The sequence below is a fragment of the Sitophilus oryzae genome, unplaced genomic scaffold (genome assembly GCF_002938485.1).
Source record: "Sitophilus oryzae breed Bouriz unplaced genomic scaffold, Soryzae_2.0 scaffold_1590_pilon_pilon, whole genome shotgun sequence".
Taxonomy (NCBI): Eukaryota; Metazoa; Arthropoda; class Insecta; order Coleoptera; family Curculionidae; genus Sitophilus; species Sitophilus oryzae.
In genome coordinates, this window is record NW_022146270.1 from 27,977 (window position 1) to 44,104 (window position 16,128).

The 16,128-nt window shown below is 32.7% G+C and overlaps 1 protein-coding gene across 1 annotated transcript in view; it reads left to right on the plus strand.

Moving 5' to 3' along the window:
* Positions 1 to 383: 383 nt before the first annotated feature.
* The window catches only part of LOC115879937 (SEC14 domain and spectrin repeat-containing protein 1-B), a 29,851-nt gene continuing 14,106 nt past the window's right edge, over positions 384 to 16,128 (plus strand). The window contains exons 1-6 of the mRNA XM_030897004.1: positions 384 to 546; positions 4,337 to 4,506; positions 9,093 to 9,291; positions 10,433 to 10,546; positions 14,249 to 14,423; positions 15,560 to 15,811. Coding sequence (XP_030752864.1) covers positions 4,340 to 4,506; positions 9,093 to 9,291; positions 10,433 to 10,546; positions 14,249 to 14,423; positions 15,560 to 15,811 — 907 coding nt within the window. The 5' untranslated portion in view covers positions 384 to 546; positions 4,337 to 4,339. The remainder of the gene's footprint in view (positions 547 to 4,336; positions 4,507 to 9,092; positions 9,292 to 10,432; positions 10,547 to 14,248; positions 14,424 to 15,559; positions 15,812 to 16,128) is intronic.

Consider the following 16,128-nt stretch of genomic DNA (forward strand, 5'->3'; position numbering starts at 1 on the left):
CCCCCAGAGTAGGAGGACTTTATTTTGCTTTGCCTAATTTGTTCAGTTTCTCTAAAAAATAGCTCATAAGGAGACAAGGATAGCGTTTATACGTTAACCTTGTTCTAGAAAGAGTAAAAAATATAAGTTGTACTCATAGAAATAATGTTGCGTGTAATAACTTATAGCAAAGCTTTATCCACGAAGTTTGTAGGACATAAGTTAATCCAGTTCCACAAAGCCATGAATCAATTAAAGCTAGAAATGAGATTCTGTAAATGAGTCTAAAAATGTCTACATTTTTATTCCATTCCAAGAGTGAATTTTATAGAAAATCTAGTGGATGTGGCAACAGGAGCGTGGTATCTCGGAACTAACCACGAGGTACGCTCCAATCAGGCAGTACCATGGCTTGTACCGCGAAGGTAAAACGCGCGTAAAGTGGTACCGGACGAACCGATTTGACGCGATCGCACGGAGAATGTCGAACGACCGACACTTATACATTCACTTGTATTTTTTTTCAAATGTGGCTATCTTGTAGGACTCTCACCTATATTTGGCAAGGTAAATAATTATATTTTAAAAAAGTCACATTAATAAATTATTTAAAATTATCAAAAAATACTTAATAATAATCCAAATTAAAATTATAAATTTAGTTATTGAAAATTTTGGAAGTTTCCCATTATTATTTTGGTGAATTAATGATATTAAAAGTTCCATTCAGTTTTGATAACAAAAGAAAACACTAACTCACTACAATTCACCAAAACATTTTATATTTAACACTGGACGCGCGTTTCGCTCACCATGTTTGTACCAAATCAACAGAATATTAAAATTGTGGTGAAGTAGTGTTGTATTTAGCTGTTGTAACGCCAAATGTACCATCCCCAGCTAAATTCTTTAGTTTTCATTTGACACCGTAACCCCGTAACACTTTATTCTTAATTCTGCACGCATGTTTTGCTAACTATGTTAGCATCATTAACTAATGACAGAAATATAATATAATCCTCAAACAAAATATCAACTACTGATGATGCTGACATTGTTAGTAAAACGCGCGTCCAGTGTGCAAAATATTATTGTTTTGCTTCATTGTGGTGAACTAGTGGACTAGTGCTATTTTATTGTTGCCAGAATTAAAATAAAATTACAGACACACATCTTTGAAATTTATTTGTCAACATTTTATTTATATTCAAGTAATATAAATACTTGAATAAATTATATTCCTCCTACTATAACCTTGTACCATCACACCTATTTTAGAGAAGGTAAATGTCACTAGTTGTATCAAGAAGTGATCTTTTCAACAATCAATAGAGCACCAAGTAGTAAACAAATCTTTTAATATACAACTTCCCAAATATTTCTAATATAATCATTCATTTGTAAACCATCATTGTTCTGATACTTTATACGTTACAGTTGGGGGTTGGAACCTTTGGTGTTACACAGCAAAATAAAACACTAATTCACCACAATACACCAAAACACTTTACTTTAACACTGGACGCACGTTTCGCTAACCATGTTAGCATTATTAGCAGATGATTAAAAACCGAAGTTTTAACTGACATTTTTTAACTTTCAACACCCAGTTCACAGAGACAAAATAAATCACAATTAAATAATATATCCAAGTGTAAATCCCGCATTATCTATTTTATCCAATAATAATTCTGAAAGTACAGACCAATTATATTACGTAAACGACCGTATTAATATGGATGAGATAGATAAAAACGAATTTAAACACTGGCAATGTTAATAGCACTAATTAAATATGCGCCAAACGTGGTAGGTGCAGTCACGTTTGAATTTTCTCGGCATTTGTTTATTTATGTACCGTCTAATTTTATTTATCTAATCGGAATAAATTAATAATTTATACTTGGTCTTGCCCATTTTGCTCTACATAAACTTGAAATCACAACCATATGTTAATGTATGTAATTTTTTTCAAAATACAATATTTAAATGTATAGATAAGAATAATGTGAAAAATATGTATATACAAAGGCATGGCAAAAACTTCTTTTAGTAAAATAAATTAATTGTGCAAAAAATGTGTCTTTTGTTGGCAAATAAACAACTGGAAAATATTTTTTTTGGGGGGGGGGATTTTAAAGGTAATTGGAATGAGAAATGATTACTAACACAGACAATAAAGGAAAATACCACTCCTCCAACTCCCAGTGGATGACATACCATATACACATACTGTACAACTTTGATGAGCACCTCACTGTGTACCGATGCTTCTAAAATTAAAGCAGGAACAGGGATAGGAATATTTAGGCCGAAAACTAAATACTCTGAATCAAGGGACACCTACCCCAACATTCTTAAGACAGAATTCTACGCTATCGACAGATGCATACAACTTATCTTAGATAGGAACTATCAGAAACAAGAAATAGTAATCTTATCCTATAGTCCAGCAGCATTAAATGGGATCAACTCAGTAACCATCAATTCGAAGTTGGTCAAAGAATGCCGAACAAATTATGCAAAGAAAATAAAGTCCATCTATTCTGGGTTTCATCCCACCAAGAGATAGAAGGTAATGAAAAAGCAAACGATCTAAACACTCTACTTATTGAACCAGAACCGTTCTGCTTTCCGAGTGGAAACAAACTTAAAGCAGAACTCAAGAACCTGGAAAACTCCATCCGTAACCTGGAATAGGAATTCTCCAACGATCTAAGACACTAAAAGATATTTCTCAGGGTTTACTACCGAGAAAAATAAAAGAAAATGGAGAAACCCCAGTACGCCTCATCACTGAGTGCGCCGAGACGACAATGATTCGTGCCATAAACTTTGATACAACTGACATCGGAGATGGAGAACTAACCTCTGTAAAGCCGTCTCAGGTACTGGTTTTTGTCAAAACCCCGAGAGACTGAGTTATCATCGATCGTCATTTCATAGCCAACCAAACCATCGTTGACGCCGTTTTTATTCGATCATACGGTAGTTACTTACAGGTGAAAATTATTCCCTTATTTATCTCGATGTATCACAGGGGTCTACCGCACGCTGCACAGCCAACTATTAGGCTTTTTCTGGAAAATGTCGCAATAATGTCCCTGTTAATTTTAATACAATATCCTCTTCTAGATTTGCTATCTCCAAACAAAATCAATTGTAGAATAAATTATAAATCACATAAAATAAGCTCAGAAAAGCACAACATATCCGCAAAAATCAAATGTGTCAAAGGAAAGGCCAATCAAATCAGAACTGTCAAAATGGAGGATCATGATGTCGATTCCGTCTATGTACGACTACATGGATAACGGATAACATTATACTCCTTTCTTACTATTTTTATTCAAGGCTAGACTATCTATCCAAAGCTAACATTTTATCTAGCCCTCGTATCAGCTACAGTAAGAGGTAAAAATCATTTCTTTTAAAGCCATAACAGTAAATCGGCGTCAATGTTTTTTTGTTAAGAACATAATTTAAGATAAAGCAGGTACTAGGATAATGTTAAAGGTTTAGAAATAGTAATGGAATAAGTTGAACAGGATAGTTATTTTATCCGTTATAAAAAAGATAATAGTTTAAAGAGCTTTTAGTAATGCACTTTTAGTTGTCTTGTTTTGCTAATTATCTTTATTTCGAATTTACAATCTTTGTTGCATTTGTAGCTACATTTTGGTAAACCTCTGATAGAATTCAAGTTGAAAGTATTATATAATAGATTTAACTCTTAAACACCCTAGCGGGGTCTTTCCAGGGCCCAAACATGAGAATTTTCCGTACTTCTTTCGTACGGCATAGTGTGTCTTCCTTAATTAAATTGTATGCTTTTATTTCGGCCGATTTTTTTTTCGTTCTGCTCGTTTCATTTTGGTTCGGCTAAGTGCGCGACAAGCTTTAGTCGGATCTATTGAAAAATTCTCTTCATCACCGAAATGACTAGAGGCTCCCCCGGACTTTGCACGGACGCAAATCTGCCGCTAAACAGTTTCGTATCCCAATCGATAAGGTTAATTGGAGGGACCAATCCATAAGGCTTAATTTCTATCGTCAATCCGCGACCCCTAGTAACTCACAAGTACGAACTCGAAGACAAGGTTGAGGTTTTCTGCAATAATCAATCGATACGTGCAATAATCAATCGATAAACTCAAACTATAAGACACAAAACCACCGAATATGTGACAAAACATAACTTTACAGTTTACAGCCGGCTTGCCTATTACTGACTACTGACTGACTCGTCTTCGATCCTCTTACATAACAAATTCTACCTGACCGTAAATATTTTTGCATTGTTTTCCGATGAATCATACAAAGGAGTAACAATTTAAATATTTTTTCTGTTTTTTAGGGTATGGAAGTTCGGCTACTAGATCTATCCTGCTTAGAAGGAAAACCACAGATAAATCTTCCTGGATCCTGTGATAAAGAAAACCGACCTATCATTTTGATAGTCATACCCACAGAACCAACTTTATCAGATATAACAGCACCACTACAGTACCTACTTTCCATATTTAGGTAAATCACAAAACAATAATAAATGTTTACGTTATAAGTCCTGTAAAAAAAAATTACTTACTTTACAGTAATACTGAGATGTTCAGAGTTTGGCGTTGCCAGCTTGAGAAAGTCGGAACCAGGAATAATGATAATGTGCGTTTTTAGTTATTTAGAATTTTCGATTGATAAAAAGCCGGACACGACAAAAAGCCGGCCTGACGTTTTCATTTAAGCGAAAAAGCCGGACATGTCCGGCTTTATCCTGACGTCTGGTCACCCTAGTTTCTGTATGTTTTGGATATTATTGTATTTACTGGTGGAAACATTTCCAAGATTGACCTAAAATTTCAGTTTCGTGCAGAATGCTTTGGGATATCCACGAAATGCAACTATTCTAATTTTATTTATGCCAAAGTCGAGTCACTAAAAAACAGTGTTATTTAAGGAATTTACTTAATTTAAAAAGCTGATAAAGTGGCTTTGAAGATTAGACGTAGACGTAGATTGTGTGGAAGGGAGGGAGTTAATCACCGCGATCTATTGTGGCCCCCTTTATTGAGTTATAACTCATCATACAGTCTTAGGGCTTTGCCTAAAGCCAGTATCTGAGGCGGTTTTACAGAGACTAGTTCTCAATCATTGGTTGTTGTCTCGGCATACTTAGTGATAAGGCGTTCAAGTGTTTCCCCATCTTCTCCACGGAATCTGCATTCGCCATTTTTTCAGAGTTTCAATCTACTGAGAAGACAGTGTCCTGTCAAAAACCCCGTGCCAAGATTCTTCTTACTTAAATCAAGGAGAAGGAGTATCTTTGATTATTCTCGGTCGTAAGTTCTTCAAATGTCTTAAGCCGGTTTGTCACTGCGCGAAACTAGCCTCGCTTCATGTATACTTCGTTCTCACCCCGAAACTCGTTTCGCGAATATGTTTCGAAGTGAGCTAGCGTCAGTCGGTTTTCGTTGGCGCATCAAAAGACCTTCGTCTTCCGTGTTGCTCAGAGTGTGAACGTGCCTCGTGTGTTTCGCGCCAGAAATGGACCAAGAATAATCGTCTCGCGCAAACTGGCGGCTCACCACTTGTTTCCGCTTGGACCACGAAACGTATGTTCGTTGTCCGAAACACACTCGCGAAACATTTCTCGCGAAAATTTTTTTCGTGAAACAGTTTCGCGCAGTGACAACCCGGCTTTAGGCCCTTGGATGATCCCATCTAGGTTATAAATAGTTTTCCAGGCTCTTAAGTTCCGCTTCAAGTTGGTTTGGTTTGGTTTGGGAAGCAAAACGGTTTTGATCCAGTTAGTGGAGCTAGTCCGCTCCTTTTCTTGGTAGATCGTTTGCTTTTTCATTATCTTCTATCCCTGATGCCTGGTGGACTGGCACTGAGAGTAAAAGGATTTTATTTGTTTTTAAATAATCTCCTTTATTTTTGAGATATCTAACGAGACTATATACAGGGTTGATAGAAGAAAATTATCAGGACGGTATGAACAAGAGAGGCCTAGACCATTAGTAAAAATTACAAGCTTAGTTCATTAAAAATAACCGACTAAAATCAAGTATATAAAGGCGTGTTTTACGATACAGTATGTAATAAAATCATTTATTTATATACTAATCCACATACTCATTACTTATTTATAAACATAATATTAATTAAAAAAGAATGGGTCTAAATGAAGACGACAGGTGTCGCTATTACAAAAATGCAGTGAAAATAACGGATCACCACCTGTATGAACGTGTGCGTCTTGAGAGAATAAATTTAACGGCCAGTTAGGGTACCTTTTCTTGACATGATTCGCAACTTTGCGTATATGTATTATTATAGGGCTTTCTCGGAGATGCGGGAGTAACATTTAAAGATGCGAGTGGTCAAAAATAGGCTACAGGTATGGAAAATAGACCTGTAAGAGAAATACAAGCTTCATAAAAGCTGATAAGCTGTGTATGTAACCACATCTTTTAGGTGACTTGCATCTTGCTCTTTTATATTCAAGTGTTCTCAATGTCCTGATTGATTTATGCTATTCTTTGTGTTACTTTTATTACATCCGAAAGCCTGACAGTGCCCCCCTGTCAAGTCGGGTACAGTGGTACCCTTTCCCTAAGCAATTCACGGCAGTTTTGACTTCCCTGTAACTTCCTTATGGATAAAGCAAGAATTATATTTTTTAGTGACTACGAGCGCATATTATAACTAGCTATATTGCCAATACATTTATTAATTATACCTTATAGATTGTGAATTATCACTTCTTCTAGAAGTATGAGAAACTTAAAAAAAAAATCAGTTAGCGTTTACCGCGTGAAGAAAGGAAAAAATCCAAGCATCTAGCCGATACCGGTGACTGATGTATTATACCAAATCGACATGAAGTTGCAAGAATAAGTTCTTATTGCTGCGGTTTTAACTTTTTTAAGTAATTCTCTCATTTTTTGACTGCTTTGAATATCTTGATTTTAAAATTCAATGTGTCATATCAAATTTTCACTCATTTAATTTTTCTTTCACTACAAATGTTGATAGGTAATTTATTAGATTATTAATTTATATCAAAGTTATTAAAAAAGTGCTTCCACAAACCACTAAATAAATCTGACTTGGGTTTAAATGAGATCTAACAACTTTTTTGTAATGGAAGAACTGCATTGTGAGACTGCTATTAATTTGCTATTCTCTGCCATTTTTGGGATGTTTGTCAATCTTTTTTCTGACTCGTTGAACAGGTTTTAGTGTTTTATGTTAAGTAACATTCCAGATTACTTTTCAAAATGCCACTCTGTATATCTAAATACTAACAGACAATAGCAGACTATTTTATTATACCCATAATAATTCTATTTTAAATGCATCTGAATTGACATTAGTTCACGACTTTCCAAAAAGACTTAAAAAAAATATTAATATTTTTTTCTCTAAATGGACTTTCACTGAAGAATTAAGATCAGCAACTCCATATCAAGACGAGAAAAAATGCAAAATTAAACTGTATACTTTCTTCAGGCATTCATACAGAGTGTTTATCAAACTTGTGCCGATATAAATCATAATTTAACGGTTTTTTTTATAAGAGTAATGCGAGAGAAATACATTTGTTCCAAAAACAGGACATTGAGTGAAAATAAGTTCTCTCTCTTGCGAGAGAAAGTTCTATGTATAATCGAAATCTGTCTTATCTCAATTAAGATTCTTTGGGAAAAGTGACCATTTTTATTTCGGTGAAATAACAAAGACAAGTAACTGTACTGCTTTGTTTTTGTTTCACACACACCTACAATCATCTATGGAATGGGCGTCTCTGTAATTTTCAGGATATTCATTTGTAGGTTAATGCATAAAATAATAAATACAAGGTGTTAATGTAACTAGGATCGTTCAACAATTTTGAAGAGGTTAAATTTTGGTTTGGATAAATAATTAAAGGACATCATAGCATAATTTTATTGCAAAGGAATAATTTGCTTGACAAGATATTGACAGGAAAGTTACCGATAGTGGCTAAAAGCATGACATTTAATAATCATTATATTTATTTGATGAATAATAAAACCGAAATTTTTTTATTTTGTCCTTCCTATACAGGGTTAGCCTTAAATAAGTGCAAATATTTTTAGGGGTGTTAAATTTGACACGTTTTTTTTCGCAAAAAAGAGATCGCTTTTCTTTTAAATTTTCCTGTATATTTTAGAAATTTTTTAGAACTGCCTGATTTTCCCACGGTATAATTTAATAATCTCTAATATTACTATGGTTACAGCTTTATTTTATGTTTTATGGTTACGGCACTAAAAGGGATGCAAATGCAGAAATCCGGTGGCTCTCATTTTTTTAAAATTTCAACGATTATTTTGGACTTAATTGAAAAACGGTAAAGGGTAAATATGTTTTTTTTTATCGAGGTCTACCAGCCCTGAAAATATTTGCACTGATTTAAGACTCACCCTGTATAGGCTAAACTCTAACTAAAATTGAAAATTTGAAGCACCTTAAAATTTTAATGATGCGTGAGTGAGCCAATATCTAAATTAAAGAACTTTGGCTAGCGATAATCCATAAACTATAAGATGATATTATAATATTCATTGTAAAGTTACAATTAAAATCTAATCTATCCAATGAACATTCGACAGGCGAGATATTTTAAACTGATAGTGACAGTGGAAGTAACGATATAATTTTCATAGTCCAGTTTAAGTTTCTTGTGAACAGATTCTTAAATATGATCAGGTTACTAAAATATAAACTTTTAATAAAATATTTGCATTAAACATATTATATTCTTAGGTATAAAAAAATTGAACACCAGCTATTCTACTCAGAGACGCGTCTGTCCTGCAGATAAATAAACTAGGTTTTATAGAATAGAAAATTCAACAGAAAATAGTGGAAAATAGCATAATATTCAAATCTAGAAACATTATTGAACTATATAGAAAAAATTTAAATCGAAATGAAAATAAAAAAAATTAGAGAACAAATGATAACAACTGTCAAATCGATTGGATTTTCTTTACTGTGCATTTTACTTTTAAAACTTGGGATTATTTGTAAGATACCTTCTTTATCTATGGATTCAAATTTGCCATATACCTTCTATTTTGCAGCGATTCTACAAAAAATAAGGGCCTCACAGTTTTGATCGATACAAGAAAAGCACCATGGAAATCTTACAAGACTTATATGAAACAGGTTACCGAAGTGCTCCAACCCAGTGAGAAGAACAGGGTTATTGTAATAAAACCTGATGGATTTTGGGATAAGCAAAGAGTGGAGAATTGCACTTCGACTCAGAAGGACCACGAGGTACATATCTTTTTTATCCTTTAATAGTCTCATCGATAATGTTACTACTTATTCTTGAATCACATTATTATCTAAAAAAAATCTTTGTTTTCTATGGGTATTAATAATTATTATATTACTTATAGCGGGTGCGTCTCGAAAGTGGCTCACTTCTATAACTTTTTTATTTTTTCAGATAAAAAAAAAACGAGATTTGGTATGTTATTATATGACATAAATTAGGATTGATTGATGTATTCAATTGTTTTCGGCTACTTCCTGTTTCACCGGAAATGGTTACAACTTTTGATTTTCAAATGGCACCCGGCTACAACTTTTGATTTTTAAATTGCACCCTCGGTTAATTTTGACTTTAGTCGATAGCAAATGACACTCTGAGTAGAATGACTGTCAACTTTTGACATTTTCGCATATGGTTTATTTGAAATTGTAACATGCTGTTCATAACGACAATTTGACTCGAAATACCAAGAGTGTATGGTACCAGATGTTTCGTAAAAAAAAGCTTTTTCCAAATATGCTAATGAGCCACTCTTTTGAAAAAATTCAGATATGATTAAAAATAATACTTAATTAAGGCATCTTTTAACCGGTCAGCACAAGACAGGAAAAACATTAAATGATCAAATCTATTTTTCCAAGGCTCCTTGATTAAAAATTAGTGTTTTTAACGCAGCCATGGCACTCTAGATTGAAATTTTAAATACGATTTGTTTTTAAGCGAAAATGTCAAAAATTGACATATGATATGTCATTCTATTTAGAATGTCATTTTCTATCGAATAGAGTAAAATATACCGAGAGTGCATTTAAAAATCAAAAGTTGAAGTCATTTCCCGTGAAACAGGAAGTGACCAAAAACAATTGAATCAACTATCAAAAGAAGACCTCAATACATTTGAAAAGGTCGCGGTGGAACAGGCGAATTGCCAATAGGCCACCTCAAAAATCTAATCTAATCTAACTAGTTAAAATATTCGCGCGTATTTAAGAGACACTCTGTATATTAATTAGTAAAAAATAGCACCAAAATTCTTAAAAAATATACTGAAGATTTGTATAAGAAATATTAGTGACGATTTTTTTTGGATGCCTATAAATATGTCCAGGTGTTTCTTATCGATGACGTTACCATTTTTAGGTCATCTTTATCCCAAGATCGCGGATAAACAAGTTCGTGGACCAGTCACAGCTTCCTGTCGCATTGGGCGGCACCGTCAATTACGACCATGAGAAATGGATCGAAAACAGACAGGTCCGTAATCGATTATTACACATTTTATCATAATATATTTTTGTCAATTAAATACCAATTGAAAGGAAAATGATGGAGTGTTAACATTTAATTTTGTTCAAATTTTCACAGGCTTTTGACATTATTTTTTTTTATTTTTTGAGCTGAACCATTCTTTAAAAAAACAAATTATGTATACAGGGTCCGGCAAGAGTGCGTCTGTAGAGGTCATCTGTAGCTCCTAGAATAAAAAACTTGAGAATTTTGTTTAAGTGCAAACCTAGAGTATGTACTGGGATGTATTTCAGGAAAATATTTTAACTTTTATAGGGTGGCTCAAAAATTTGTGAGTGGATCGGGACGATTTTTTTTAAATAGAATACCCTGTATATTATTGCATTTTTGGCTTCCTTTCGGATCACATACATTATGTGTTACATATTTCTAAGATATGATTAAATATATTTCGATTGTTTCAGACATATTAATAAATAAATAAAAAATATATATTTTTCAGCCTTTCTTAAAAAAAATATTAACCTAACCTAACTATCCTGAAATCAAACCTAAAAGTAAATGCTTAACTTTTAGATGGTCTATATTTACTTTTCTATAAATTGCGTAATCTTAAATCATACAGGGTGTTAAAAATTATATGTAAGTGATATACATTTTGTAGGGACCAGTTAGACCTACTATAATATTGTAAAATCCTAAAATTGAGAAATTGGCGCTTATCAAGTTATTCCTCGGGACCCTTCAAATGTCACGTGGGCCAAACTATATTAAATATTAGTTAAAAAAGATTAAACATCTTTATAAGCTTTACCACTTGAATACCGTTACCTGACAGAAAGAATAGCTTTCAAAGTCTACTCATTTTACAGCAGACTTGTGGTCAAGAAACGAGAATGTTGATTTTTTGTTATTTATTCAAACATGAAACATACGTCTGTGACGGTGTATATTGACAGAAGACAACCTAAGCACCTGTAGGTAGTAAAAGTTGAAGAGTAAAATCATTCAAGTTCCGTCTCAAATACCGTTAGGTTTAGCAGTTAAAAAATGTTAAAACGTGGTTATCGATAAAAATAATTTGTGTTTTTTGTTTCAAATTTCTTATTTTCCTTGTTATAAAATGGTTAATCCCGTTTATATTTTTCCAAATTTCCATACCTTTTTAGAGAAAATTAAGAATAAAACTAACTATTTATGATAAATAAACTAGTATTCCGTGTATTTATTGTAGAAAATACACAAATTATTTTTATTTCTTTTTCTCCTTCTACAAGGTTATTGATCTTGCGTGGGATTACACCAGCTAATCTTCTAAACTTCCTTATTAAGGATGCAAATAGCTCATTAAATGTCTTATGAATTAATCAATATTCTCTGAAACTAGAAAATTATATCATACACCTTTTGATAATAATCTGAAAATGGTTTAATACACTGTTTGATTAACTTGTTTTTACTTTAAGCTTTTACAGACTTCTGATTATCCCATTAGAAGATCAAGTAACTAATTTAATTTCTTTTAATCCTTTAATTTGAAATATACATAAGGAAGCACGTAGTGTATGTTTACTGTGTGAAATTATTTCCTTATTATTTGTAGAAAGTAAAAGAACTCTTAACAAGTTGATGTATAAAATCATGATTTTACCTTTTATTTCTTTAGTTTTAAAACTCTTTACATTATACGTAGCGATAATGAATTACAACAATGAATGAATTATTTGGCTGATCTGATTTAGCTTGTATCGTCGAAACAAACCAAAAATTAAATAATATGATTAATTCTTTGACAATATTTAAATTCGTTTTACATAATAATGTGAGGCTAATCAAAACGAAATGGGAAATAAATGGATTTAATTTGGTTTTCTAATTTAATAATTGAACAAGTGTATTACAACATAGGTAGAGGTTATGCTACGAGCTCATGATAAATTTTGATAATAAAACGCTAATTAAATAAATTTCGTACTTTTAACAGTTTAAAACAGCAAAAAAAATTACGTTAATTAAAATTATATGAATAACAATCTGTAACAATCTATCATAGAATGAAAGCGAATTTGTATTACCACAGAAACGCATTTTTGATTTTTAGGACTTTTCAACTATATTTTCGTGGTTTTTTTTTTAATTTTCTCTAAAACGGTATGGAAATTTGGAAAAGTATAAACAGGAACAGGATTAACCATTTTAGAACAAGGAAAAATTTTGATGAAAAATGTATTTTTCTCAAAATGTCAACAATAAAAAAGTTTTTCCTCTTGTAAAGACAATCGGCGGACATACTGTAAAACAAAGTCAAAACATTTAAATTCCCAAGAAAAAGACATCTTGTTTTAGCATCAGTATCAAACGCTAATCCTCTAAAGGTGCGTACTCACGAACCGAGCGCGCCAAACATTTTCGCCGGCTTGTCGGTATATGCATTTTGCTCAAAGGGGATGCGTTGTTCAGTGGGTACGGAGGTTTGTTGCGTTCATGGTGTTCGTCCTATTCGGAGCATTCGCGGCTAAAAATTTTCAATGTTTTGATTTTTCTTTGCTCAAACGAAATGGAGTGGAATAGAGAAAAGTGCCTTCAGTTAATAGACATTTATGAACAATATCCAGTGCATTGGAGAATCCAAAGGATGGATTATACTATAATAATGTTAAGAAGTTTGATGCGTGGAGGCAGATAGATGAGATTATGGGATGTGCTTCTGGAGAAGCAAAGAAAAAAATTGAAAGTCTTCTGGCAAGTTTCAGAAGGGAGAAGGCGAAAGGAAAAAAATCTATTGGAACGGGAAAAGGTACATTTACACATATTATAACGAATATAACAATAAAGCTTATTTTTTTAATGGAAATATTTGGAAAATGTCACATGATTTCTAACCTAGCTGTAAAGAAGCAATCACGTGAAAAATTTGACATTTTAAATTTTTATTAAAAAAAAAACAGGCTTTACAGCTTGTTTTTTATTTACATGGAAAATTTTGGCATGTGTCAAATTTTTAAATATTTCCAGCGACTGAACCATTGCATTTTCGGGTACACTGTTAATTTGTTCTAACTCAGGTAAGCATATAAAATTAATGAAATTACCAAACTACGAATATTAAATATAGAAGACAACGAGAAATTAAAAGTTTGTTATTGGTAATGTTTTGTATAACGAAAAAAGCACCAGCAGCGATAATAGCATCTTCCGGGTCCATTAACTCATTCGATGCAGAACGGTGACCTAGAGATTCAAAGCGCGAATAAAAATTAAATACAACTGAACGTCGAAATACAGCGAACGCAACAAGCACTCTGAACATCGCGATCTTTTCTTTATTGAGTTCGTTCGTGCGCGCTCGGCTCGCTTGGTTCGTTCGGATCAAAATGCTCTAGTGAGTACGCACCTTAACACCGCATTGCCTTGAGTATTGCCAACTATTTCAATAATTATTGTTGATCGTTCCGCAACTATAGTGTGTATCAGCTACACGGAATCATTTTAATTATTTAAATTATTTGTGTCTTAAAATATAAGTACTATACAACTGAAAAAAAAAACGATGTCATATAGTTTAAAATAAGAATCGATGATCAAATCGAATTTTTCTCTCAGTTTTTAATAAACCTGGGATCAGCTGGATAGAAATCAATTAGGTTTTTCAAAACCTACTGTGACATTTTTTTATTAAATTATAATTTTATGGTATGTTTATTATAGAAAGTGGAAGAATTTTACAAAGATGCCGAGGTGACCATCAAGGAACTGCAGGAACTATACCGGCATGTTTTGAGAAGTAGGGCGCTTAGAGCTAGTCAAGTAGAGGAAGCTATAAATATCAGTTCGGATATGTCGGAAGCCACTAAAATGCTGGTACACAACGTTATAGAAACAGGTAAAATATATTTATAATTTATAGCAACAATATATAGGGTGTCCCATATAAGGCACACTAAAGAAATCTTGTTTACACCAGAAAAGTGTTTGGTTTGGTGTTTTCTCAAAAATTTTATTATTAAATTTCAATGCTGTGTTAAAACTACTGATTTTTAATCAAGGGGCCCTGGAAAAATACATTTTATCATCTAATGTTTTTAGTGACTTTCCTTATCGGTTAAAGATCTCCAAAACGTATTTTCAATCATAACTCAATTTTTTAACGGAACTAAGGTGTAGGTTAAAATAAGGCTCATTGGCCTATTTGGAAAAAATCTTTTTATGAATAATTTGGCACCACATACTTGGTATTTCCAGTCAAATTGTCGCTATGAACACAGCCATGCCACTCTAGTTTGAAATTTAAAGAAAAAATGTCAAAAGTTGACATAAGAGATATCATTTTATTCAGGATCCTATAAAATTCCTATAGAATAAAGTAAAAAAATGCAGAGGTTTCCGTTTAAATATAAGTTATAGTAATTTCCGGTGAAATAGGAAGTGACCCAAAATAATTGAAAAGGTCAATCAATCCTGCTTTATATCACATATATATCATATATCATATTTTTTGCCTGAAAAAAATAAAAATGTTATAGGGGTAAGCCACTTTTAAGAAACACCTGGTATATCCAGTAATAATAACGAACATTAATACACATACGTTACTTGTTTTATTATTGCTTAAAGTGCATGGCCAGAAATATGAACAGCAACTAAAATTTATGTTGACAAAGTTATAAAAACAATTTGTCCTATTTTACGTCCTATTGTTTATTGTCAATATAATAGACTAGTAGATCCATTATTTATATATTTTATTTACTTTTTTCTATTTATACTGAATGAGCATTAGAGAAATAGGGGTAATTTAAAAAATAATTAAAGGACAAGAATTATAAAGAAATATTTAGGATCATCATTTTATCTTATCACATTCAAAAATAAAAAAAATATTTCTAATAAAACAAAAATTGTTCTGGTAAGCCCCAAGTTAACTCTCTAAAATTCGGTGTTTGTTTCATGCCCAGAACTAGAGATATGAGATATAGTATATCGAAGTTCTACCAGCCGATATCTCATATTTCTTTTTAGGAAAGGAACTAGTTCAAAACATAGAATACGAAAACAGAACACGAAAACTATCTATAGAGAATATAGATAAAATTTTTACACCTCAAGACACTCTTGATACGATAGAGAAGATACACAGGGTGGTGAACGACATCAGGCACCAACAACAACTGATAGAATCTGCTTGGTCAGATATCGAAAAGAATCTAGTCGATACCAAAGATTTGAGCGTCTTGAAGTCAGGCGTTGTCAAAGTGACTAATTGGATATTAGGTAGGTAAAATAAGTAATTTTAATTAGTTGTTAATTAACTTTACTAAGTATTGTAGATGGTAGATTGTATGGGAGGGGGGAAGTTAATCATCGCTACTTTATAAATCTATTGTGTCCTATTTTCTTGAGTTATAACTCATCATACAGTTACAGGAATTTGTCAAAAGCTTGTATCTGAGACGATTCTGCAGAGGTTAGTTTTCAATCTCCGATATCAGTCGTACCAAAGTTAATAGCACGAATGGTTATCGTCTCGGCGTAGAATGTAGAATGTTTAGGAGGGGAGTTAGTCACCGCGACCCTAAAGATCTATTGTG